Consider the following 21,461-nt stretch of genomic DNA (forward strand, 5'->3'; position numbering starts at 1 on the left):
GGGAGTATGCAATAGAAACAGAATTGCACAACACCTTGAACTTCAGTAAAGGTGTTGACTTGCAGGGATCCAGTTGACATTCCCTGAGAACAACTGAAAGCCGAATGATCCTGGGAAGGCATTGTCGACGTGCGGAATGTTATGAAACGGGTGGATGGCAATCTCATAAAGTCAGACCCTTTTATTCTCACTAGTAACAGCAGCAAACTACCAGAGCATGTGAAGGCAGGTTTCCTACACCTCAGTGTACGACCTTATTACTCAAATCCAATGCGGTGTTCTAAATGCCAGCACTTTGGGCAAACTACTCTGGGCTGTAAAGGAGAAGCCACTTGCGGGAAGCGCGGTAAAGCTCCTCTCCTCCAAAGTGTGTTAACTCCTCTGGGGATCACCCTGTGTGGAGCAGGGGCTGCAGAGATTTCCTTGAGGAGCGGAAGATCTAAGAGATCAAAATGATGAAGCTCCTCCTGTATGGTGAAGCCAAGAAGTTGTACAAATCCATGCAGCCACCCACAGTTGCTACATTCTATTCTGTTCTGAAACAGCCAGCCCTGAAAACTGATGCCACTACACAAACAGAGGTTGCTACTGTCAGCACTAGCACAGCTGTGTTTGTCAATGTACATGTGCTGCTGCTGTTCCTTTGAAGCCTACACCCCCCCCCCCCCCCCAAAAAAAGAAAAAAACAAAAAACAAAAAAACAAGCTTCAGACAAGGCCGTGGTTGTGGACGTTCCTGCCCCTCTTGTGCATCGCCCAATGCTGCTCCACCCTCTCCCACTTCTGAGGTAGTGACTCCAACGCCACCTCAGACCAAAAAATCGAAATCAAAAGTCAAGGAATAGGCCGCTGAAGGAGATGGGCGGTACACAGTCCGATGTTGTCGATGTCATTCTATCTGACGTCTCTCTCTCATCTTCTTCAGAGGCAATGGAGGTTGATGCCAGGCTGTGGCAGTCGTCTCGCCCAAAAACTGAGCCTCTGCCCATTGTGGGTTCCCCTCCACAGCAGAAAGTCAGGATGAAAGAACCCTCCTAGCATAGCAACATCCCCTGTGCCTGTGTTTACGGGAAATACATTTAAAAGCGTCTGATGCTCTTGTACTAAGGGACCACTTGCTGTATCGCAAGAATGAACTGACTGGGGAAAGGGCCAAAGGAGGGGTTGCTGTGTTCGTCAATAACAGGCACCACGCCTCTGCTCTCCCCCTGGATACTGACCTGCAAGCAGTTGCAGTTGACATTCATGCACATCAGAGGCTTACAGTTTGCTCTCTTTATTTACCTCCACTGGATGCAGTACACTCTGAGACTCTCTCAGATCTTATGGAACCACTCCCCTGAACATTTCTCCACCTGGGAGACTTAAATGCCCATCATGTCCTGTGGGGCTCAACCTCTACTTTGACCTCGGGGTCGAGCCTTGGAGAGCCTCCTGACATCTCGAGAGCTATGCATCATAAACACTGGTACTCCGACTCATTTCTGTGCTGCTACTGGGTCATCATCAGCCATTGACCTATCTCTTTGCTCTCCAGCCCTTGCCGCATCTGTTCACTGGGAGGTCATTAACGACCTCTATTCCAGTGACCACTTCCCCATCCACATTCACCTACTGGATGGTGTGTTGCTGTAACAGAAGCCACCAACATGGATGATAGGCAGGGCTAACTGGACACTGTACAACCAGTTGGCTGTGTTTGAACATCGAGACAGTGTCTGGGAATGGCTGGATCACATCACATGTGATCCATCATGCTGCTGACCTATCCATTCCAAAATCTTTCAACCCTCCTACGAGGCCACCTGTGCCTTGGTGGACAGGCAAATGCCATTCAGCTATCCGGGACAGGCGTGCAGCTCTTTGACAGTTTGTTCCACGAAAGTATGGGAAGCCATCCAGAGGATTTCCGGAACAGACAGCCATTTACTGATAGCAGCAGTGCCAAAACAGGTGCCTCCAAACAACTCCCAGAGACATTGCTCAGATGCTGGCCAAGCATTTAGCACAAACTACTGCCAATGCATGCAGGATCTGGTGTTTCATCACTACCGTAGGACTGTAGAGAGGGCAAAGTTGGACTTCAGGTCCAACAGTTCTGAGGCATACAATTCCCCTTTCTCAATGTGGGAGCTCGAATCGGCACTGGCAGCGACTTACGACACTGCGCCCGGTTATGACGACATTCGGTACTGCGTGCTTGGACATTAGCCAGCAGTGTCCAAGGAAATCATCCTCAAATATTTTAATCTAATATGGCAGACAAACAACTTCCCCAACTCATGGACGGAGGCAATTGTGATCCTTCTCCTCAAACCAGGAAAGGATCTCACATGTACCAGTAGTTATCGGAGAATCGCCTTAATGTGCTGTGTAGAAAAGACAATGGAGCGAATGATTAACTGTTGTCTGGTCTGGTTGTTAGAGACCAGGCAACTCCTTAGCCACTCTGTGTGGATTCCGAAGATTTCGGTCCACTGTCGACAACCTGACACTCCTAGAGGCAGCTATTTAGCAGGCTTTCCTCTGTAAGCATCACTGTATTGGCATTTTCTTCGATATAAGTAAGGCATACGATACTACTTGGAGACACTGTATCCTCACACAACTGCATCAATGGGGCATTTGTGGCCACCTCCCCATTTTCATTCAGTCTTTCCTGTCTCAGCAGTTTTTTAGGATCAGAGTTGGTGACACGCTGTCTGATCAGTTTGAGAAGGAGAATGATGTTTCTCAGGACAGTGTTTTAAGTGTTACCCTCTTTGTCATAGCCATCAACAGTATCACATCTACAGTAAGAAGTCCTGTACAGTGCTCCTTATGTGTGGACAATTTTGCAGTTTTCTGTTCCTCCTCCACTTTCGCAATGGCGAGCAGTCAGTTGCAACTTACAGTGTGGCGGTCAGAGGAGTGGGCTGCAAAGACGGGTTTCAGTTTTCTGCTGATCAGTGTGTGTGTGTGTGTGTGTGTGTGTGTGTGTGTGTGTGTGTGTGCAGTTGACATTCATGCACATCAGAGGCTTACAGTTTGCTCTCTTTATTTACCTCCACTGGATGCAGTACACTCTGAGACTCTCTCAGATCTTATGGAACCACTCCCCTGAACATTTCTCCTCCTGGGAGAATAGTTCTCGTCGTCTTTTTAGTTGGCCTGCTTTGAAGATGGGGACACCATCCTACACACTGCAGTTTCTGGGCCTCATCTTTGACTCCAGATTGTCATGGTTGCCACACCTGTGAGACTTGAAAGCCAGAACCCTGAAGGCACTGAACGTCCTCAATTATCCACAGGTCTTGGGGAGCAGACAGGGCATCTCCCCTCCAGTTTTATTGGGCTTTTGTGTGTTTGTGGCTAGACTATGGGTTCATGGTGTGTAGGTCAGCAATGCCCTCTTATTTGCCTATCATTGACGCTGTCCACACTGAGGGGATTCGGCTGCCCATGGGTGCTTATCAGACCAGTCCCATACCGAGCCTCGGCGCCAGCTGCTTATGGTGAGCCAAGTGTGCAAGTTCCTCGCAGCTCCATCTTCACCCGCACACCGTACTGTTGTTCATTCACATCTGGAGCGCCTTCTTGCCAACTGGCCACGAGCCACGATGACATTTGGGATCCGCGTGCAGTGTCTGCTGGAGTTACTCGGTGTGGCGCCAGTCCAACCTCAAATCCAGGGTTTTAACCATCTGCCGGTATGGATACTTAAGAGGCCCAGAGTTATTTTAGATTTGGTGTGGTACAGGAGAGAGAGCCCTCCTGCTTCAGTTTTTAATGCAGTATTTTCTGCCACTTTAACTGAGCATGACAACCCTGTAGCTGTTTTTACGGTTGGGTCTAAGCAGGGTGCCTCCATTGGTTGATCTGTCGTTTTACCGGATCGTGTCCTCAAGGTCGGACTGCCTCCCGAATTTACCAACTTTGACGCAAGATTGTATGTGATCTTGCGGGCACTGGAGTAGATTTCTTGTGTTTTCAGATTCTTTGAATGTCCTTCACTCTCTCCAACGTTTGTGTCCAGCAGATGAAGTAATCCAGGACACCCTCCTCCAACTACAGTGACTGGAGGAGGAGGTCCTCCTGGGTACCAGGGCACGTGGGAAATGCAGGAAAAGAAAGGGCAGGTTGACCAGCCAAGGAGGCGTGTCGCGATTATCAGATCTTTCGGTGTGCTATCACCCTGCATGTTCTCACCTTGCTGTTGAGGTATAAAGTCCTGTGTCGATGGGAAGACGAGTGGCTAGAAGTGACAGACAACCTCCGTGTCTTCAAGCCCACAACTTGCCTGTGGAGTACTTCCTTCCAGTCACATCGACGGGATGAGTTCCTTCTTACTTGTCTTAGCACAGGCTACAGCCCTATGATGCATGGATTTTTACTCTGGCTATTGGACCCTCCAGTGTGTTGTGCTTGTGGCATGCAGATCACAGTGTGCCACAGTTTATTGGGCTGCATTTTATTTGCCGACCAGCGGACTACAGCAGATTTGTTGGGAGCTCTGCAGTCTATTTTATGTAATGATCAAACGAATGTAGTTCGGTTTTAAAGTTTTGTGAATTGTCCAACATTTCTAAAAAAATTTTGGGGAGACGATTTTAATGTGTCAACAGGGTGGCTGGCTCACCCACGATTTTTGTAAGTGGTCAGCCAGTCACATTTTCCTGTGCGTTTCTTTTAGCTCTTCTACGTTTTGTTTTTCCACTGTTTTAATTTTTTGATTAGCTATCTTCCCTCCTCATTGGTTTTAGTATATGTGAAATAGTGATTGTGTGGTCGAGTACATGCGTGTGTGACAATTTTGGTTCTTCTCAACATTTGTTTGTTTTAATAAGTGTCAGGGTGGTGATAACCTCGCTGTTGAGTGCCCATAAGATCCCAAGAAACACACACACACACACACACACACACACACACACACACACACACACGGTCCTAGAATATATAGGTTCGTTCTCCTAGTGATATGCAGTAGTTCACCAGTTAAGGGCAGAGTTGACAGTTTTTTATTAAAAAAAAGGCCAAAAATACCTGTTCCTGACCTACTTGTTTTTAAAAAGGTCTTCTACAAACTCTTTTTTAAACTGTTTTCATTAGAATGTACTAAACCACCTACAAACCTGTATTTGGTTTTGTGATGTGAGCGTATAAAACCGACAAGGAGCGACAAGGTGGAGGTATATTGAAAATGGGGGGCCCATATTCCATAGTCCTTTGTTTTTATAGATGTCTCTACAGCATTCAGCTCAAAAAAATTCTTTTTGTGAAAAATGAAATGGAATAAGGAAACCAGTATAAAGAATAATAATCTCTTTTTTTGTGGCTCTATTAATTTGAGGTACTCACCTTTGAAACATGTAATTTTTTGAGTTCTGTCGTATTAAAATTTCTTCCCAAGCAGTCCCATTAGTGACATCCTCTGGCTGACAGTATAGTTTTCCTCATGATATTCCACAGAAGATTAATGCAACATATTCAAGTTGGTTGAAGTAAATATAAGCTTAGGCCCCTAAAAGAGAAGTCTTCTGTCTCTGACCTCTCACACTTATAGAAATGTATCATCATGTTGGGCTCCTGTGTAAAGACTTTTATCAGGTTTGGTAACAAGAGTTACTGAAACTCGGCTGTGGCTGCTGTTGCGCAGCAATCGGGTGTGGCTCCTGCAGCAATGGGGATGCTGATTTTCTCACTTTAAAAGGAATCAGCAGCGGTTAAGTCACCATGTACCATACCAACACATTTATACAGGGTGTACACAAAGTCTGGGAACACTTTCAATTATTTATTGCACAAGAACTAAACATTGTACAGATGTCATACATATTGCATTTTGAAGAGAAACTCTGAAAGTTTTTTTTTACAAACATTTGAGATGCGAACCATGAGTGACCCGGCAGACGTCAATAAGGTAAAAGAATTCTTGCCATACCTGTCCCAGCATGGCATCGTCAACTGTGGCAGTCGCTTCCTATATTCTCTCCCAGAGCTCTGTTACATCACGTGGTAGAGGTGGAACATACACCAGATCTTTAATGTGTCTCCACAGAAAAAGTCTCACAGAGTGAGATCTGGTGATTGGGGAGGCCATTTCATGAAACAGCTGTCCCCTTCTGTAGCACAGCTGATCCATCAATGCAGAAGCTCTGTGTTCAGGTACTCACAAACTTCACATTGAGAATGGGGAGGAGCCCCATCTTGCTGAAAGATGAAAGGAGAGTCCAATTGCATTTGAGGCATCAGCTATTGCTGCAACATGTCCAAGTACGAATATCCAGTGACAGTGCTCTCGGCGAAGAAAAATGGTCCATACAGTTTTTGACATGACAAGGCACAGAAAACATTTACCTTTGGGGAATTGTGCTCAAATTCAATGCATTCGTGTGGGTACTTCGTATCCCAGATTCGACAGTTATGCCTCTTGAATGAGGAACTACGAACAAAAGTCAAAACACTTGTCTTTGTTGTCGTCATTTAGCTTCTGCACTAGCTCCAATGTGAATGATTTTGTAGACAGCTTCTGTCGCAGGACTTTCCACACAGTCATTGAAGCCATTTCAATTTCACGGGATGCAGGCGCACAGATTTCTTTGGACTCCTAATGAATGTCTCTTGTGCAAGCTCCACATTCACTTCACTCGTACTGGGATGCCCATTTCTCTTTGCCGGGCACAAGCAACCCATCATAATGAATTTGTTGTGCCAGTTGTCTAAGTGAAGTGTGTCTGAATGTGTAAAATATAATCAAAAGAAAAAGTTTTGTTTGTCTTATTTTTCTTTCTTTTTAATTGTCAACAGAACATGATGACCGTGTTATGGATCCTCCAAGAAGGGTGTCTTTCAAGCCCCCCAACCGCTCAAAAAGGCGAAACAAGAGCTGGGAGTTGCTGCGATCTGTTATGGATGACGATGTTGATATGTCAGGTGCAAGCACCAGCGGATCAAGATCTTATGATCGCTTGTAAGTAATATCAAAAACCTGTATACCTCTTTAAATTAAGTTTTATTTTCAAAATAAAATTGTTGAGTCTAATATTATTTTTGTTTTTGTGTACTTCAGCAATCCATACAGCGGAAGGGGGGGACGCTCACACAGCAGTGGCAGTGGAAGGGTCAGAAGATCAGGTCGCAATTCACCTTCATCAAATGCCTCTGGCCATAGGCGGAAGTTAGTTCCCAACAGTTGTACTTGGTACAAAGTTGTGGTGAGTTTAAGCAATACAGTTCATACAGTATAGTTTCTGTTGGAAAAACCAGATGAATTTGACACATGTTGTTGTTAAGTTGAAACAGAGTTGTCAGAAGTGTCACGTGTCGTGTTTGTTGAAATGTAAAGCTCAGAATAAAAGTTGTTCCCTTGAGTGTTACATGTACCTCCTGAAATATTGCTAGTTATTATAGACTGTCGTTACTTTCCAATAAAAAAAAGGTCAGACATAAAGTGAAAGTTGCTGCTTATTACTTAATATTTCACTATAAATTCAGATTTCACGAGTTGGAACGTGACAGCACCAAATCCAGTCATAAGAGATATGATTTAGATGACAACAAACTGGGTTACAGATGGTTCAAAGAAATAGTCATGAATTCGTCTTCATAGTTACACAGATTTTGAAGCTCAGTGCTCGGACATTAATTTTATGAAGCTGTTTGAGACACTTCTTAAAGACATCCAAGAAAAATGACTGAAAGTTTCTGGGCACTGTTGTGTATAATCTGTGAATCGCTTCGAGCTTACACTAACAGAACTGAATCTAGCTGACTGCATAGTATTCTTGTCTCAAAGATTTCAAGCATGCATGTTCGATTATCGTAGATCCGGGACTGATACACAGGGCAGTCTGCGTTGTAGCGGGGAGGTGGGTAGCTCCACTTGCCCCGTACTTCCGTTTAGTGATTTTGCTGTTTGCTCTTTGCTCTCATGTCAAATGAAAACAAAACAGATTTCTGTGGCCGGGAGCTATCAAGTGAATTAAAATACATTCACATAAATACGGAAGGCTAAAGTAGGTTATTAGTTTCGGTTTTTATTTTATTTCCACCTTTCTCTCACAGTCAAGCATTAATCGCCTTGCAGAGCAATGAAGTTATTTTTGTTGGTTTGCTAAAAAAATTTGCCTTTTATAAATCTTTTCCGCTGAGCCAGTCAATTTATTTGAAACAAAGTGTTTAATTCCACACCATTGGCTAGTTTCAACTGTTCACAGCATTTCAAGTGCATGTTTTCATCTTCTAGCACATATGGCATTATGCCATAATAAAGAACCAAACATGAGATAATACAGTACTGGTACTCCAAGAAAATTTGCATCCAAATCTGGACATATGAATGTGCACTTTAAGCTGAATTATGCATTTTAGTATGTTTCACGGAATTCCAATGCTCTTGGAGTATCCTCTGATGTCTTGTTTCTTTCATGATATGATATTTTAATGTTTACACACATGAGCATACTGGTTTCCCGCATTGTCGTAGCTGCGCAAGTGCGTTGGCACCTGTTATCTGCCGCTCTGTGGCAACTGCTGAAACAAACATATTTCTAACAGTTGTGGGAAAATATTGGAAATGGTGGTTTGAAAAGTGTTACTTTCGAAGTAAATTTCCATTTACACAAGATGAACTATGTGCGAGACTGTACGATGAATTTCTTAAATCGCAGAGCGTTTGACTCTCGTTTAAAAATAAACACGTTGTGAAGAATTTCAAGCCCAGATAATCAGACATTTATGTCGTTATTAAAAATTTTGCTGGCATGTTTGTGTGATATGTCTTAAAGTGTAACACGCGTAAAAAAAGATAAACATTATATGTGAAAACTTGTATTTCCTTGCAAGTTATTAATCTTAGAGACCAATATTATATGTGAAAACTTTGCTTTTCTTCTAACATCATGTATATTAATTTAAACCATTAACTTTTCCTATTTGTATGGTCACGCTACTGAACAATGATGTTGCTATTGGCTGCCTACATCATGTGTCCTATGCTCTGAATATCCATCATCGGCTGGCGAGATCACGTGACATGAGCTATGACTGGCTGCACATCCTAATCTAGATTTCAATGCTTCGAAAAGTAACATGCGATGTTTCGTGGAATTCGAATTTATACTTTTGTCATACGAAAATATGCAGCCTACATGTTACTGCACATCACAGATCTTTCGAAAATGTGTTTCTTTCCCCTACGTTTACTTTAGTAAAGTGCCGGGAAATTCTACACTGTTGCATAAAACCATAATGATTCAATGGTTGATAAGTTTTACATTTCCAAGAAAAAGTATACGGTCACTTAACACGGGAAAACGGTATTTTCACCTGGGGAAAGGGTATTTTTAACTGGGAAATCGGGGAATTTTTTTTTTTCCTTGTCCACGTATACTCCCTGATGCTGTTCCTTTCAGTGAGAACTGAACACGCAATATTGTAATTTGAAGATGAAAATGCTAAGGGGGATTCTGTCACTGATAACTCATGTTGTTTCATACTCATGTTGTTTCATAGTTCATGTGTGACAGCGATATGATGTTTTTCAGATCCTGCAAGTATGAAAAAATGGAGTAAGCATATATATTAACCTATATATGGTGCTGTTAATATCTGTATGGTCATATTACATTATTATTTGAAATAAATAACATATTTACTGGCACCAGAAATAGGTATTAATGGTCATACAATACTTGAAAAATAGTGTTTAAAATTCCTTGGTATCCAGTTGGCTAGCTAGTTAAAATAAGTCAGTACATTAATAAACTATTCGAGAAGATGAATTTGTTGTGATTTGCCCTTAGAAGGAGCCCTCATTGTGTTGAGCCAAAACAAGTGTGTTGGCTTGTCTTGCATAATTCTGCTCCATTGTCTCGTGGAATTATCTTCTGGGACAGTGGCTCTAATTTGAATCAATTGTTTACTTAGCAGGAGACAGCAGTAAGAGTCCTGTGTAATGTAGAAGAGTTCAGTTTGCGGGAGACCTTCTGAAGATCGCAGAACTCTTACCCACTCCCCAATCCATTTACTCCTTAATGGTGTTCATTTTAGTTTGTTGGACTGCAGTTCTTGTAGTCAAAATAAAAGACACACAAATAATTTTGTGTCAACTTCATCTCCTTGTTTAGGGTTCAGAATAAAGTTATATTTTTCAGTGCTAAGATATTCAATAAGCTCCAGTGTAACAGAGTACAAGTTTTTGGGAACCCCTTCAATACAGAAAAAAAAATTAAAAACGTAACTTTTTAGCTTTCCTACAAATTATCTTGGTATGTAGAGTCAAGGCTTGAAACTTCATTGACTATGAGGCAATACGTGAATAATTGGTGTGAAAGGAATGCAATGGAAACTTAGTGGGAAAGGGATAAGAAGGAAATAATGGCTTCCCATCACACAGGGCATTGTGTTTGTGCAACAGCAAGAGTTGAAAATTTGTGCCAGTCTCTGACCAAATGTGGGTGCTCCGCTTTTCTAAAACAGTTGCCGTAACTGCTTCAGCCATCTAGACACGCATTCCATCAGACTAAAAGTTTTATTTTCCCGCCCACCGCACCGCAGTGATGCATGCCTATTAAACCTTAGGTTCAGACCCCCCAGGGGGTCCACAACTCTTTTGTGGGTATGTGCGTGGCGAGCATGGGGCCCTGAGGCAGTGCAGTTCTCCTTCCTTTCTGGGCTGCCCTACCCCCCTTCCCCATTCCTCCTCGTCCCCAATCCTACCCCCTCCCCCCTTACCTCTCTCTCTCTCTCTCTCTCTCTCTCTCTCTCTCTCTCTCTTTCCTCTCCTTTCCTCCCTGTGCGTGTCTGAAGGCCGACGCACGCGTTCGCACGTGTAGCCTGTGACGGGGTAACGCGTAATTCCCCACCCTGGGTAGACAAGGTAAGGCACGCATGTACCCCCTAGTGAAGGCCAGGCCTAAGGAGGGGTGATTGCCTGAGCTGTTACCTTCCGCACGTGCCGATTGGTCCCTCCGTCCGTTTCTCGAGAGGTGTGACCAATCACCTAAGGTGGGAGTGCGCTCTGAGAGGGCCCCCACAAGGAAGGAGCGTGCCATCGGAGATGCTGGCAATCATGGGGGATTCATCTGCAATGAATTCTTCTTCTTCTTCTTCTTCTTCTTCTTCTTCTTCTTCTTCCTCGCTGTCTTCTGCCCAAAAAAGAAACCTAGATGAAACTCCTGTTCCGAAAATTCTACCACCAGCACCAAAGTTTCTTGTTGTCACAAGATCTGACGGTCACGATTTCTCAACAGTCAACCCTTTCGTCATTCAGAAGGGTGTAGATGCGATTGCAGGACTAGTGAAATCTTATACTCGGTTGCGTAACTGTACCTTGCTGTTGGAGACAGAGGGCGCCTTCCAGGCCCAAAAATTACTTCGAGCCACGTGACGGCCGTCCATCGTGTCATGAAAAGGGTCGACAAGGACCTCGTACAGACCCGAACCATATTCCTGACATTTGACAATGTGCAATTGCCTTCACGAATTAAAGCGGGTTATGAGATCATTTCTGTTCGGCCGTATGTACCCAGCCTTACAAGGTGTTACCAATGTCAGCGGTTTAACCATACATGGTGGTCTTGTTCAAGTGCGGCTAAGTGCGTTACCTGTGGCAGGGGCACCCATGACTGTCCACCTCCGTCCCCTCGTTGCATCAACTGTATGGGCGACCATGCTGCCTGCTCTCGCGACTGCTCCGTCTACAAAGATGAGAAAAATACACAGGGAATTCGAGTGAAAGAGAAGGTGTCGACCTCAGTTGCTCACAAGTTTTTCAATAGCAGACGCAACTGTCGAGTTGATGGACCATGACCCACCACCTATCGATTGCAGCAGCAGTGCTCCCTCGAAGCCAGGCCCTCAGCGGCCATCGAGGTGACCCTCTCTTGTTTCTTCTATTTCTTTTTGTTTTCATAATGGCACTTCTTCAATGGAATATTTGCGGCATTCGGTCCAACCAAGAGGGAACTAAAATTGCTCCTTCGAATGCACTGCCCGCTTGTCATAGGTCTCCAAGAAACGAAGTTATGCCCATGCGATTGTATTGACCTGGCACACTATACCTCCATGCATTTTGACGTACCCCCTGTGGCAGGTCTTCCGGCTCATGGAGGGGTCATGTTGCTGGTTCGGGATGACGTCTACTACGATCCAATCACATTGCACACAGATCTGCAGGCAGTTGCCTTCTGAATTACTCTCCCCACTTTCACATTTTCCATTTGTACTGTTTACACTCCATCATTGTCTGCCTTTACTAGGGCAGACATGATAAAACTGATTGCTCAGCTTCCTACACAATTTTTGTTGATTGGAGACTTTGATGCCCACCATCCCCTTTGGGGCTCTCCGGCATCCTGCTCGAGAGGCTCCTTCTTGGCAGACCTTTTCAACCACCTCAATCTAGTCTGCTTACATACTGGTGCACCTACCATCCTTTCGGACGCAACGCACACCTATTCCCACTTGGACCTCTCAATATCCACTGTCCAACTTGCACGTCGGTTCGAGTGGTATGCTCTGTCTGACACATACTCGAGCGACCATTTCCCCTGCGTAATCCATCTCCTGCATCGCACCCCTTCTCCACGTTCCACTAGCTGGAACATCTCCAAAGCCAATTGGGGTCTTTTCACCTCCCTGGCGACCTTCCATGATCGAAACTTCTCCAGCTGTGATAGTCATGTTGCATACCTCACGGACGTTATTCTCACTGCTCCTGAATATTCCATCCCTAGTACTTCATCTTCTCCACGTCGAGTCCCAGTCCTCTGGTGGACTACAGCATGCAGCGACGCTATTCGTGCTCGGCGACGTGCTTTACGCACCTTCCAACGCCACCCTACGATGGTGAACTGTACCAGTTACAAACGACTCCGTGCACAATGTCGTCGTGTAATCAAAGAAAGCAAAAAGGCTTGCTGGGTGGCTTTCACCACCTCATTCAACAGTTTTACTCCTTCTTCGGTTGTCTCGGGTGGCCTGCGCTGGCTATATGGCACCGAGGTCCCCTCCCGGTTTTCTGGCCTGACTGTAGCGAATGAAGTCCTTGTGGATCTTCAGGATGTCTCAAATGCCTTCAGCCACTTTTTAGCGGAGGTTTCAAGCTCTGCCCATTACCACCCTGCCTTCCTCTCCTGAAAACAAGCAGAGGAGGCACGGCCACCTTCTTTCCAATCTTTGAATCATGAAAGTAACAATGCCACCTTCACCGTGCGGGAACTCGAAAGTGCACTTGCCCGGTCCCGATCCTCTGCTCCGGGGCCTGATGGTGTCCATATTCGGTTGCTGAAGAACCTTTCTTCTGCAGGTAAAGGTTTTCTTATTCGCACCTATAATTGCATCAGGACTGAAGGTCATGTCCCCACATGCTTGCATGAAGAAATTGTTGTTCCCATACCCAAACAAGGAAAGGACAAACACCTTCCTTCCAGTTATAGCCCCATTTCCCTTACCAGCTGCGTCTGCAAGGTGATGGAGTGCATGGTAAATTCTCAATTGGTTTGGCGCCTTGAATCTCGACGCCTCCTTACCAATGTCCAATGTGGCTTTCGTAGGTGCCGCTCTGCTGTTGACCACCTAGTTACCTTGCCGACCTTCATTACGAAAAACTTTTTGTGTAAGCACCAGACAGTGGCTGTGTTCTTCGATTTGGAGAAGGCTTAAGACACCTGTTGGAGGGCGGGCATTCTCTTCACCATGCACACTTCGGGCCTTCGTGGTCGCCTCCTTCTTTTTATTAATGCATTTTTAATGGATACCACGTGCAGGGTACGTGTGGGTTCTGTTTTGTCAGATGCCTTTCGCCAGGAGAGTGGGGTGCCCCAGGGGTCTGTTTTGAGCGTGGCCCTTTTTGCCGTAGCTATCAATCCAATAATGGATTGCCTTCCAGCTGACGTTCCAGGTTCTCTTTTCGTGGATGACTTTACGATCTACTGCAGCCCTCAGTCTCCTGGAGCACTGTCTTCAGCGTTGTCTAGACTGTCTATATTCCTGGAGTGTCGCTAACGGTTTCCGTTTTTCTGGTGAGAAAATGGTCAGTATGAACTTCCACCATCCTTACATCTCGGTCCCGTTGCTCTCCCATTCGTGGAGACGACAAAATTTTTAGGTCTTACATTTGACAGCAAACTTTGCTGGTCTCCACATGTCTTACTTGGCTGCTCTTTGTACCTGTTCCCTAAACATCCGTGTTCTCAGCAGTACGTCATGGGGAGCAGATCGAATGGTCCTGCTTCACATATATTGGTCCATTGTCCGATCAAAGCTGGATTATGGGAGCTTTGTCTACTCTTCTGCCCGGCCGTCCATCTTGTTGTTGTTGTTGTTGTTGTTGTTGTTGTTGTTGTGGTCTTCAGTCCTGAGACTGGTTTGATGCAACTCTCCATGCGGCTCTACCCTGTGCAAGCTTCTTCATCTCCCAGTACCTACTGCAGCCTACATCCTTCTGAATCTGCTTAGCATATTCATCTCTTGGTCTCTCTCTACGATTTTTACCCTCTACGCTGCCCTCCAGTACAAATTGGTGAATCCCTTGATGCCTCAGAACGTGTCCTATCAACCGATCCCTTCTTCTTGTCAAGTTGTGCCACAAACTCCTCCCCAGTTCTATTCAATACCTCCTCATTAGTTATGTGATCTACCCATCTAATCTTCAGCAATCTTCTCTAGCACCACATTTCAAAAGCTTCTATTCTCTTCTTGTCCAAACTATTTATCGTACATGTTTCACTTCAATACATGGCTACACTCCATACAAATACTTTCAGAAACGAATTCCTGACACTTCAATCAATACTCGATGTTAGCAAATTTCTCTTCTTCAGAAACGCTTTCCTTGTCATTGCCAGTGTACATTTTATATCATCTCTACTTCGACCATCATCAGTTATTTTGCTCCCCAAATAGCAAAACTCGATTACTATTTTAAGTGTCTCATTTCCTAATCTAATTCCCTCAGCATCACCCGACCTCATTTGACTACATTCCATTATCCTCATTTTGCTTTTGTCGATGTTCACCGTATATCATCCTTTCAAGACACTATCCATTCCTTTCAACTGCTCTTCCAAGTCCTTTGCTGTCTCAGACAGATTTACAATGCCATCGGCGAACCTCAAAGTTTTTATTTCTTCTCCCTGGATTTTAATACCTACTCCAAATTTTTCTTTTGTTTCCTTTACTGCTTGCTCAATATACAGATTGAATAACATTGGGGAGAGGCTACAACCCTGTCTCACTCCCTTCCCAACCACTGCTTCCCTTTCATGCCCTTTGACTCTTATAACTGCCATCTGGTTTATATACAAATTGTAAATAGCCTTTCGCTCCCTGTATTTTACCCCTGCCACCTTCAGAATTTGAAAGAGATTATTCCAGTCAACATTTTCAAAAGCTTTCTCTAAGTCTACAATTGCTAGAAGTGTAGGTTTGCCTTTCCTTACCTTTCTTCTAAGATAAGTCGCGTTGGGTCAGCATTGCCTCATGTGTTCCAACATTTCTACGGAATCCAAACTGATCTTCCCCGAGGTCGGCTTCTACCAGTTTTCCATTTGTCTGTAAAGAATTCGTATTAGTATTTTGCAGCTGTGTCTTATTAAACTGTTAGTTCGGTAATTTTAACATCTGTCAACACCTGCTTTCTTTGGGATTGGAATTATTATATTCTTCTTGAAGTCTGAGGGAATTTCACCTCTCTCGTACATCTTGCTCACCAGATGGTAGAGTTTTGTCAGGACTGGCTCTCCCAAGGCTGTCAGTAGTTCTAATGGAATGATGTCTACTCCCGGGGCCTTGTTTAGACTTAGGTCTGTCAGTGCTCTGTCAAACTCTTCACACAGTATCAATCTCCCATTTCATCTTCATCTACATCCTGTCCCGTTTCCTTAATATTGTCCTCAAGAACATCGCCCCTGTATAGACGCTCTATATACTCCTTCCACCTTTCTGCTTTCCCGTCTTTGCTTAGAACCAGGTTTCTATCTGAGCTCTTGATATTCATGCAAGTGGTTCTCTTTTCTCTAATTTTCCCGCAGCGAGTATCTATCTTACCCCTAGTGAGATAAGCCTTTACATCCTTACATTTGTCCTCTAGCCATCCCTGCTTAGCTATTTTGCACTTCCTGTCGATCTCATTTTTGAGACGTTTGTATTCCTTTTTGCATGCTTCATTTACTGCATTTTTGTATTTTCTCCTTTCATCAATTAAATTCAGTATCTCTTCTGTTACCCAAGGATTTCTACTAGCCCTCGTCTTTTTACCTACTTGATCCTCTGCTGCCTTCACTACTTCATCTCTCAAAGCTACCCATTCTTCTTCTACTGTATTTCTTTCCCCTATTCCTGTCAATTGTTCGCTTATGCTCTCCCTGAAACACTGTACAACCTGTGGTTATTTCAGTTTATCCAGGTTCAATCTCCTTAATTCCCACCTTTTTGCAGTTTCTTCAGTTTTAATCTGCAGTTCATAACCAATAGATTGTGGTCAGTCCACATCTGCCCCTGGAAATGTCTTACAATTTAAAACCTGGTTCCTAAATCTCTGTGTTACCATTATACAATGTTTCTGAAACCACCTTGTATCTCCAGGGTTATTCCATGCATACAATCTAAAACAACCTTCTTTCATTATTCTTGAACCAAGTGTTAGCTATGATTAAGTTATGCTCTGTGCAAAATTCTACCAGACGGCTTCCTGTTTCATTCCTTAACCCCATTCCATGTTCACGTACTACGTTTCCTTCTCTTCCTTTTCCTACTGTCGAGTTCCAATCACCCATGACTATTAAATTTTCGTCTCCCTTCACTATCTGAATAATTTCTTTTATCTCATCATACATTTCATCAATTTCTTCATCATCTGCAGAGCTAGTTGGCATATAAACTTGTACTGCTGTAGTAGGCGTGGGCTTCGTGTCCATCTTGGCCACAATAATGCGTTCACTATGCTGTTTGTAGTAGCTTACCCACACTCCTATTTTTTTATTCATTATTAAACCTACTCCTGCATTACTCCTATTTAATTTTGTATTTATAACCCTGTATGTCAGATCCCTTAATCGGGCAGGTAGGTTAGAAAATTTAAAAAGGGAAATGGATAGGTTAAAGTTAGATATAGTGGGAATTAGTGAAGTTCGGTGGCAGGAGGAACAAGACTTCTGGTCAGGTGAATACAGGGTTATAAATGCAAAATCAAATAGGGGTAATGCAGGAGTAGGTTTAATAATGAATAAAAAAATATGAATGCGGGTAAGCTACTACAAACAGCATAGTGAACGTATTATAGTGGCCAAGATAGACACGAAGCCCGTGCCTACTACAGTAGTACAAGTTTATATGCCAACTAGCTCTGCAGATGATGAAGAAATTGAAGAAATGTATGATGAGATAAAAGAAATTATTCAAGTAGTGAAGGGAGACGAAAATTTAATAGTCATGGGTGACTGGAATTCGACAGTAGGAAAAGGGAGAGAAGGAAACATAGTAGGTGAATATGGATTGGGGGAAAGAAATGAAAGAGGAACCAGTCTGTTAGAATTTTGCACAGAGCATAACTTAATCATAGCGAACACTTGGTTCAAGAATCATAAAAGAAGGTTGTATACATGGAAGAATCCTGGAGATACTGACAGGTATCAGATAGATTATATAATGGTAAGACAGAGATTTAGGAACCAGGTTTTAAATTGTAGGATAATTCCAGGGGCAGATGTGGACTCCGACCACAATCTATTGGTTATGAACTGTAGATTAAAACTGAAGAAACTGCAAAAAGGTGGGAATTTAAGGGCGACCTGGATAAACTGACTAAACCAGCGGTTGTACAGAGTTTCAGGGACAGCATCAGGGAACAATTGACAGGAATGGGGGAAAGAAATACAGTAGAAGACGAATGAGTAGCTCTGAGGGATGAAGTAGTGAAGGCAGCTGAGGATCAAGTAGGTAAAAAGACGAGGGCTAGTAGAAATCCTTGGGTAACAGAAGGAATATTGAATTTAATTGATGAAAGGAGAAAATATAAAAATGCAGTAAATGAATCAGGCAAAAAGGAATACAAACGTCTCAAAAATGAGATCGACAGGAAGTGCAAAATGGCTAAGCAGGCATTGCTAGAGGACAAATCTAAGGATGTAGAGGCTTATCTCACTAGGGGTAAGATAGAGACTGCCTACAGAAAAATTAAAGAGACCTTTGGAGAAAAGAGAGCCACTTGTATGAATATCAAGAGCTCAGATGGAAACCCAGTTCTAAGCAAAGAGGGGAAAGCAGAAAGGTGGAAGGAGTATATACAAGGTGGAAGGAGTATATCCAAGGGCAATGTACTTGAGGACAATGTTATGGAAATGGAAGAGGATGGAGATGAAATGGGAGATACAATACTGCGTGATGAGTTTGACAGAGCACTGAAAGACCTGCGTCGAAACAAGGCCCCGGGAGTAGACAACATTCCATTAGAACTACTGACGGCCTTGGGAGAGCCAGTCCTGACAAAACTCTACCATCTGGTGAGCAAGATGTACGAGAGAGGCGAAATACCCTCAGACTTCAAGAAGAATATAATAATTCCAATCCCAAAGAAAGCAGGTGTTGACGGATGTGAAAATTACCGAACTATCAGTTTAATAAGTCACAGTCGCAAAATACGAACGCGAATTATTTACGGACGAATGGAGAAACTGGTAGAAGCCGACCTCGGGGAAGATCAGTTTGGATTCCGTAGAAATGTTGGAACACGTGAGGCAATATTGACCTTACGACTTAACTTAGAAGAAAGATTAAGGAAAGGCAAACCTACGTTTCTAGCATTTGTAGACTTAGAGAAAGCTTTTGACAATGTTGACTGGAATACTCTCTTTCAAATTCTAAAGGTGGCAGGGGTAAAATACAGGGAACGAAAGGCTATTTACAATTTGTACAGAAACCAGATGGCAGTTATAAGAGTCAAAGGGCATGAAAGGGAAGCAGTGGTTGGGAAGGGAGTGAGGCAGGGTTGTAGCCTCTCCCCAATGTTACTCAATCTGTATATTGAGCAAGCAGTAAAGGAAACAAAAGAAAAATTTGGAGTAGGTATTAAAATCCAGGAAGGAGAAATAAAAACTTTTAGGTTCGCCGATGGCATTGTAATTCTTTCAGAGACAGCAAAGGATTTGGAAGAGCAGTTGAACGGAATGGACAGTGTCTTGAGAAGAGGGTATAAGATGAACATCAACAAAAGCAAAACGAGGATAATGGAATGTAGTCGAATGAAGTCGGGTGATGCTGAGGGAATTAGATTAGGAAATGAGACACTTAAAGTAGTAAAGGAGTTTTGCTATTTGGGGAGCAAAACAACTGATGATGGTCGAAGTAGAGAGGATATAAAATGTAGACTGGCAATGGCAAGGAAAGCGTTTCTGAAGAAGAGAAATTTGTTAACATAGAGTATAGATTTAAGTGTCAGGAACTCGTTTCTGAAAGTATTTGTATGGAGTGTAGCCATGTATGGAATTGAAACATGGACAATAAATAGTTTGGACAAGAAGAGAATAGAAGCTTTTGAAATGTGGTGCTACAGAAGAATGTTGAAGATTAGGTGGGTAGATCACGTAACTAATGAGGAGGTATTGAATAGGATTGGGGAGAAGAGAAGTTTGTGGCACAACTTGACTAGGAGAAGGGATCGGTTGGTAGGACATGTTTTGAGGCATCAAGGGATCACAAATTTAGCATTGGAGGGCAGCGTGGAGGGTAAAAATCGTAGAGGGAGACCAAGAGATGAATACACTAAGCAGATTCAGAAGGATGTAGGTTGCAGTACGTACTGGGAGATGAAGGAGCTTGCACAGGATAGAGTAGCATGGAGAGCTGCATCATACCAGTCTCAGAACTGAAGACCACAACAACAACCACCACCCTGTATTCACCTGACCAAAAGTCTTGTTCCTCCTGCCACCGAACTTCACTAATTCTCACTATATCTAACTTTAACCTATCCATTTCTCTTTCTAAATTTTCTAACCTACCTGCCCGATTAAGGGATCTGACATTCCATGCTCCGATCCGTAGAATGCCAGTTTTCTTTCTCCTGATAATGACGTCCTCCTGAGTAGTCTCTGCCCGGAGATCCGAATGGGGGATTTTACCTCCGGAATATTTTATCCAAGAGGATGCCATCATCATTTAATCATATAGTAAAGCTTCATGCCCTCGGGAAAAATTACAGTTTCCCTTTGCTTTCAGCCGTTCGCAGTATCAGCACAACAAGGCCGTTTTGGTTAGCGTTACAAGGCCAGATCAGTCAATCATCCAGACTGTTGCCACTGATACTACTGAAAAGGCTGCTGCCCCTCTTCAGGAACCACACATTTGTCTGGCTTCTCAACAGATACCCCTCCGTTGTGGTTGCACCTACGGTACGGCTGTCTGTACCGTTGAGGCACGCAAGCCTCACCACCAACGGTAAGGTCCATGGTTCATGGGGAGGCCGTCCATCTTATGCCGTCTAAACTGTATCCACCATCAGGGGTCACGTCTGGTGACTGGAGCATCCTACACCAGCCCTGTTGAGTCAGTATGCCGAAGCTACCGAATTACCGCTAAACTACAGGCGAGATTTGTTGCTTTGTCGGTACGCCTGCCGACTGATGTCAATGCCCGACCACCCGTCATATTTCTCCTTCTTTGTTGACTCTCGACTGCCAATATGGGCTGTATGTCTCTGCCCTGTTACCTCCTGGAGTTTGCTTTCGTCGCCTGCTGCAGAAGCTTCATTTTACACTCCCTATGACTTTTCGAGTGGCTGAGAGCCCAATGCACCCTTGGTTCCAGGCTCAGGTTCGCGTTCACCTTGAACTCAGCTCGCTCCCAAAGGAGAGGACCACGGATTATTTGATACACTGCTCGAGGTTTGTCAAACTTTGTTCGAGGCTTGCTAATAACGTGAATATTTACACAGTTGGCTCCAAGACAACTGCTGGCGTCGGATGTGCCTTTGTCGTTGGGGATGATACCTTTCAATACCGGCTCCTTGACCTGTGTTCAAGCTTTACAACTGAGCTTGTTACACTCTATCAGGCTGTTCAGTATATCTGCCGCCACCGTCATTCACTCTATGCCATCTGCTCTGATTCTTTGAGCACCATTCAGAGTCTCCGTGACCCATATTTGGACCACCCTCTCGTGCAACGAATTCAACGGTCCCTTCAGTCGCTAGCTGATACCGGTGCTGGTGTCCTTTTTATGTGGATTCCTGGCCATGTTGGTGTGCCTGGGAACGAAGCTGCTGATGCTGCGGCCATGGCTGCTGTCCTCCTGCCTCAGACAGCTTCCTTTTGTGTCCCATCAACTGATGTTAGTGGGGTTCTTTGTCGGAGTGTTTCATCATTGTGGTATGAGGCTTGGTCCTCTCTCCATGAAAATAAGCTTAAGGCCATCAAACTGATCCCGACAGCTTGGACGACCTCCTCACGCCCTTCCCGGCGAACCCCCAGGGGGTCCACAACTCTT

The 21,461-nt window shown here is 44.0% G+C and overlaps 1 protein-coding gene across 1 annotated transcript in view; it reads left to right on the top strand.

Annotated features, from left to right (window-relative positions):
• LOC124550905 (nuclear RNA export factor 1-like) overlaps positions 1-21,461 on the top strand; it is a 144,063-nt gene that overhangs the window by 11,892 nt on the left and 110,710 nt on the right. Inside the window, exons 2-3 of the mRNA XM_047125687.1 lie at positions 6,786-6,948; positions 7,048-7,192. Coding sequence (XP_046981643.1) covers positions 6,786-6,948; positions 7,048-7,192 — 308 coding nt within the window. The remainder of the gene's footprint in view (positions 1-6,785; positions 6,949-7,047; positions 7,193-21,461) is intronic.

The sequence above is a fragment of the Schistocerca americana genome, chromosome 9 (assembly GCF_021461395.2).
Source record: "Schistocerca americana isolate TAMUIC-IGC-003095 chromosome 9, iqSchAmer2.1, whole genome shotgun sequence".
NCBI classification, from domain to species: domain Eukaryota; kingdom Metazoa; phylum Arthropoda; class Insecta; order Orthoptera; family Acrididae; genus Schistocerca; species Schistocerca americana.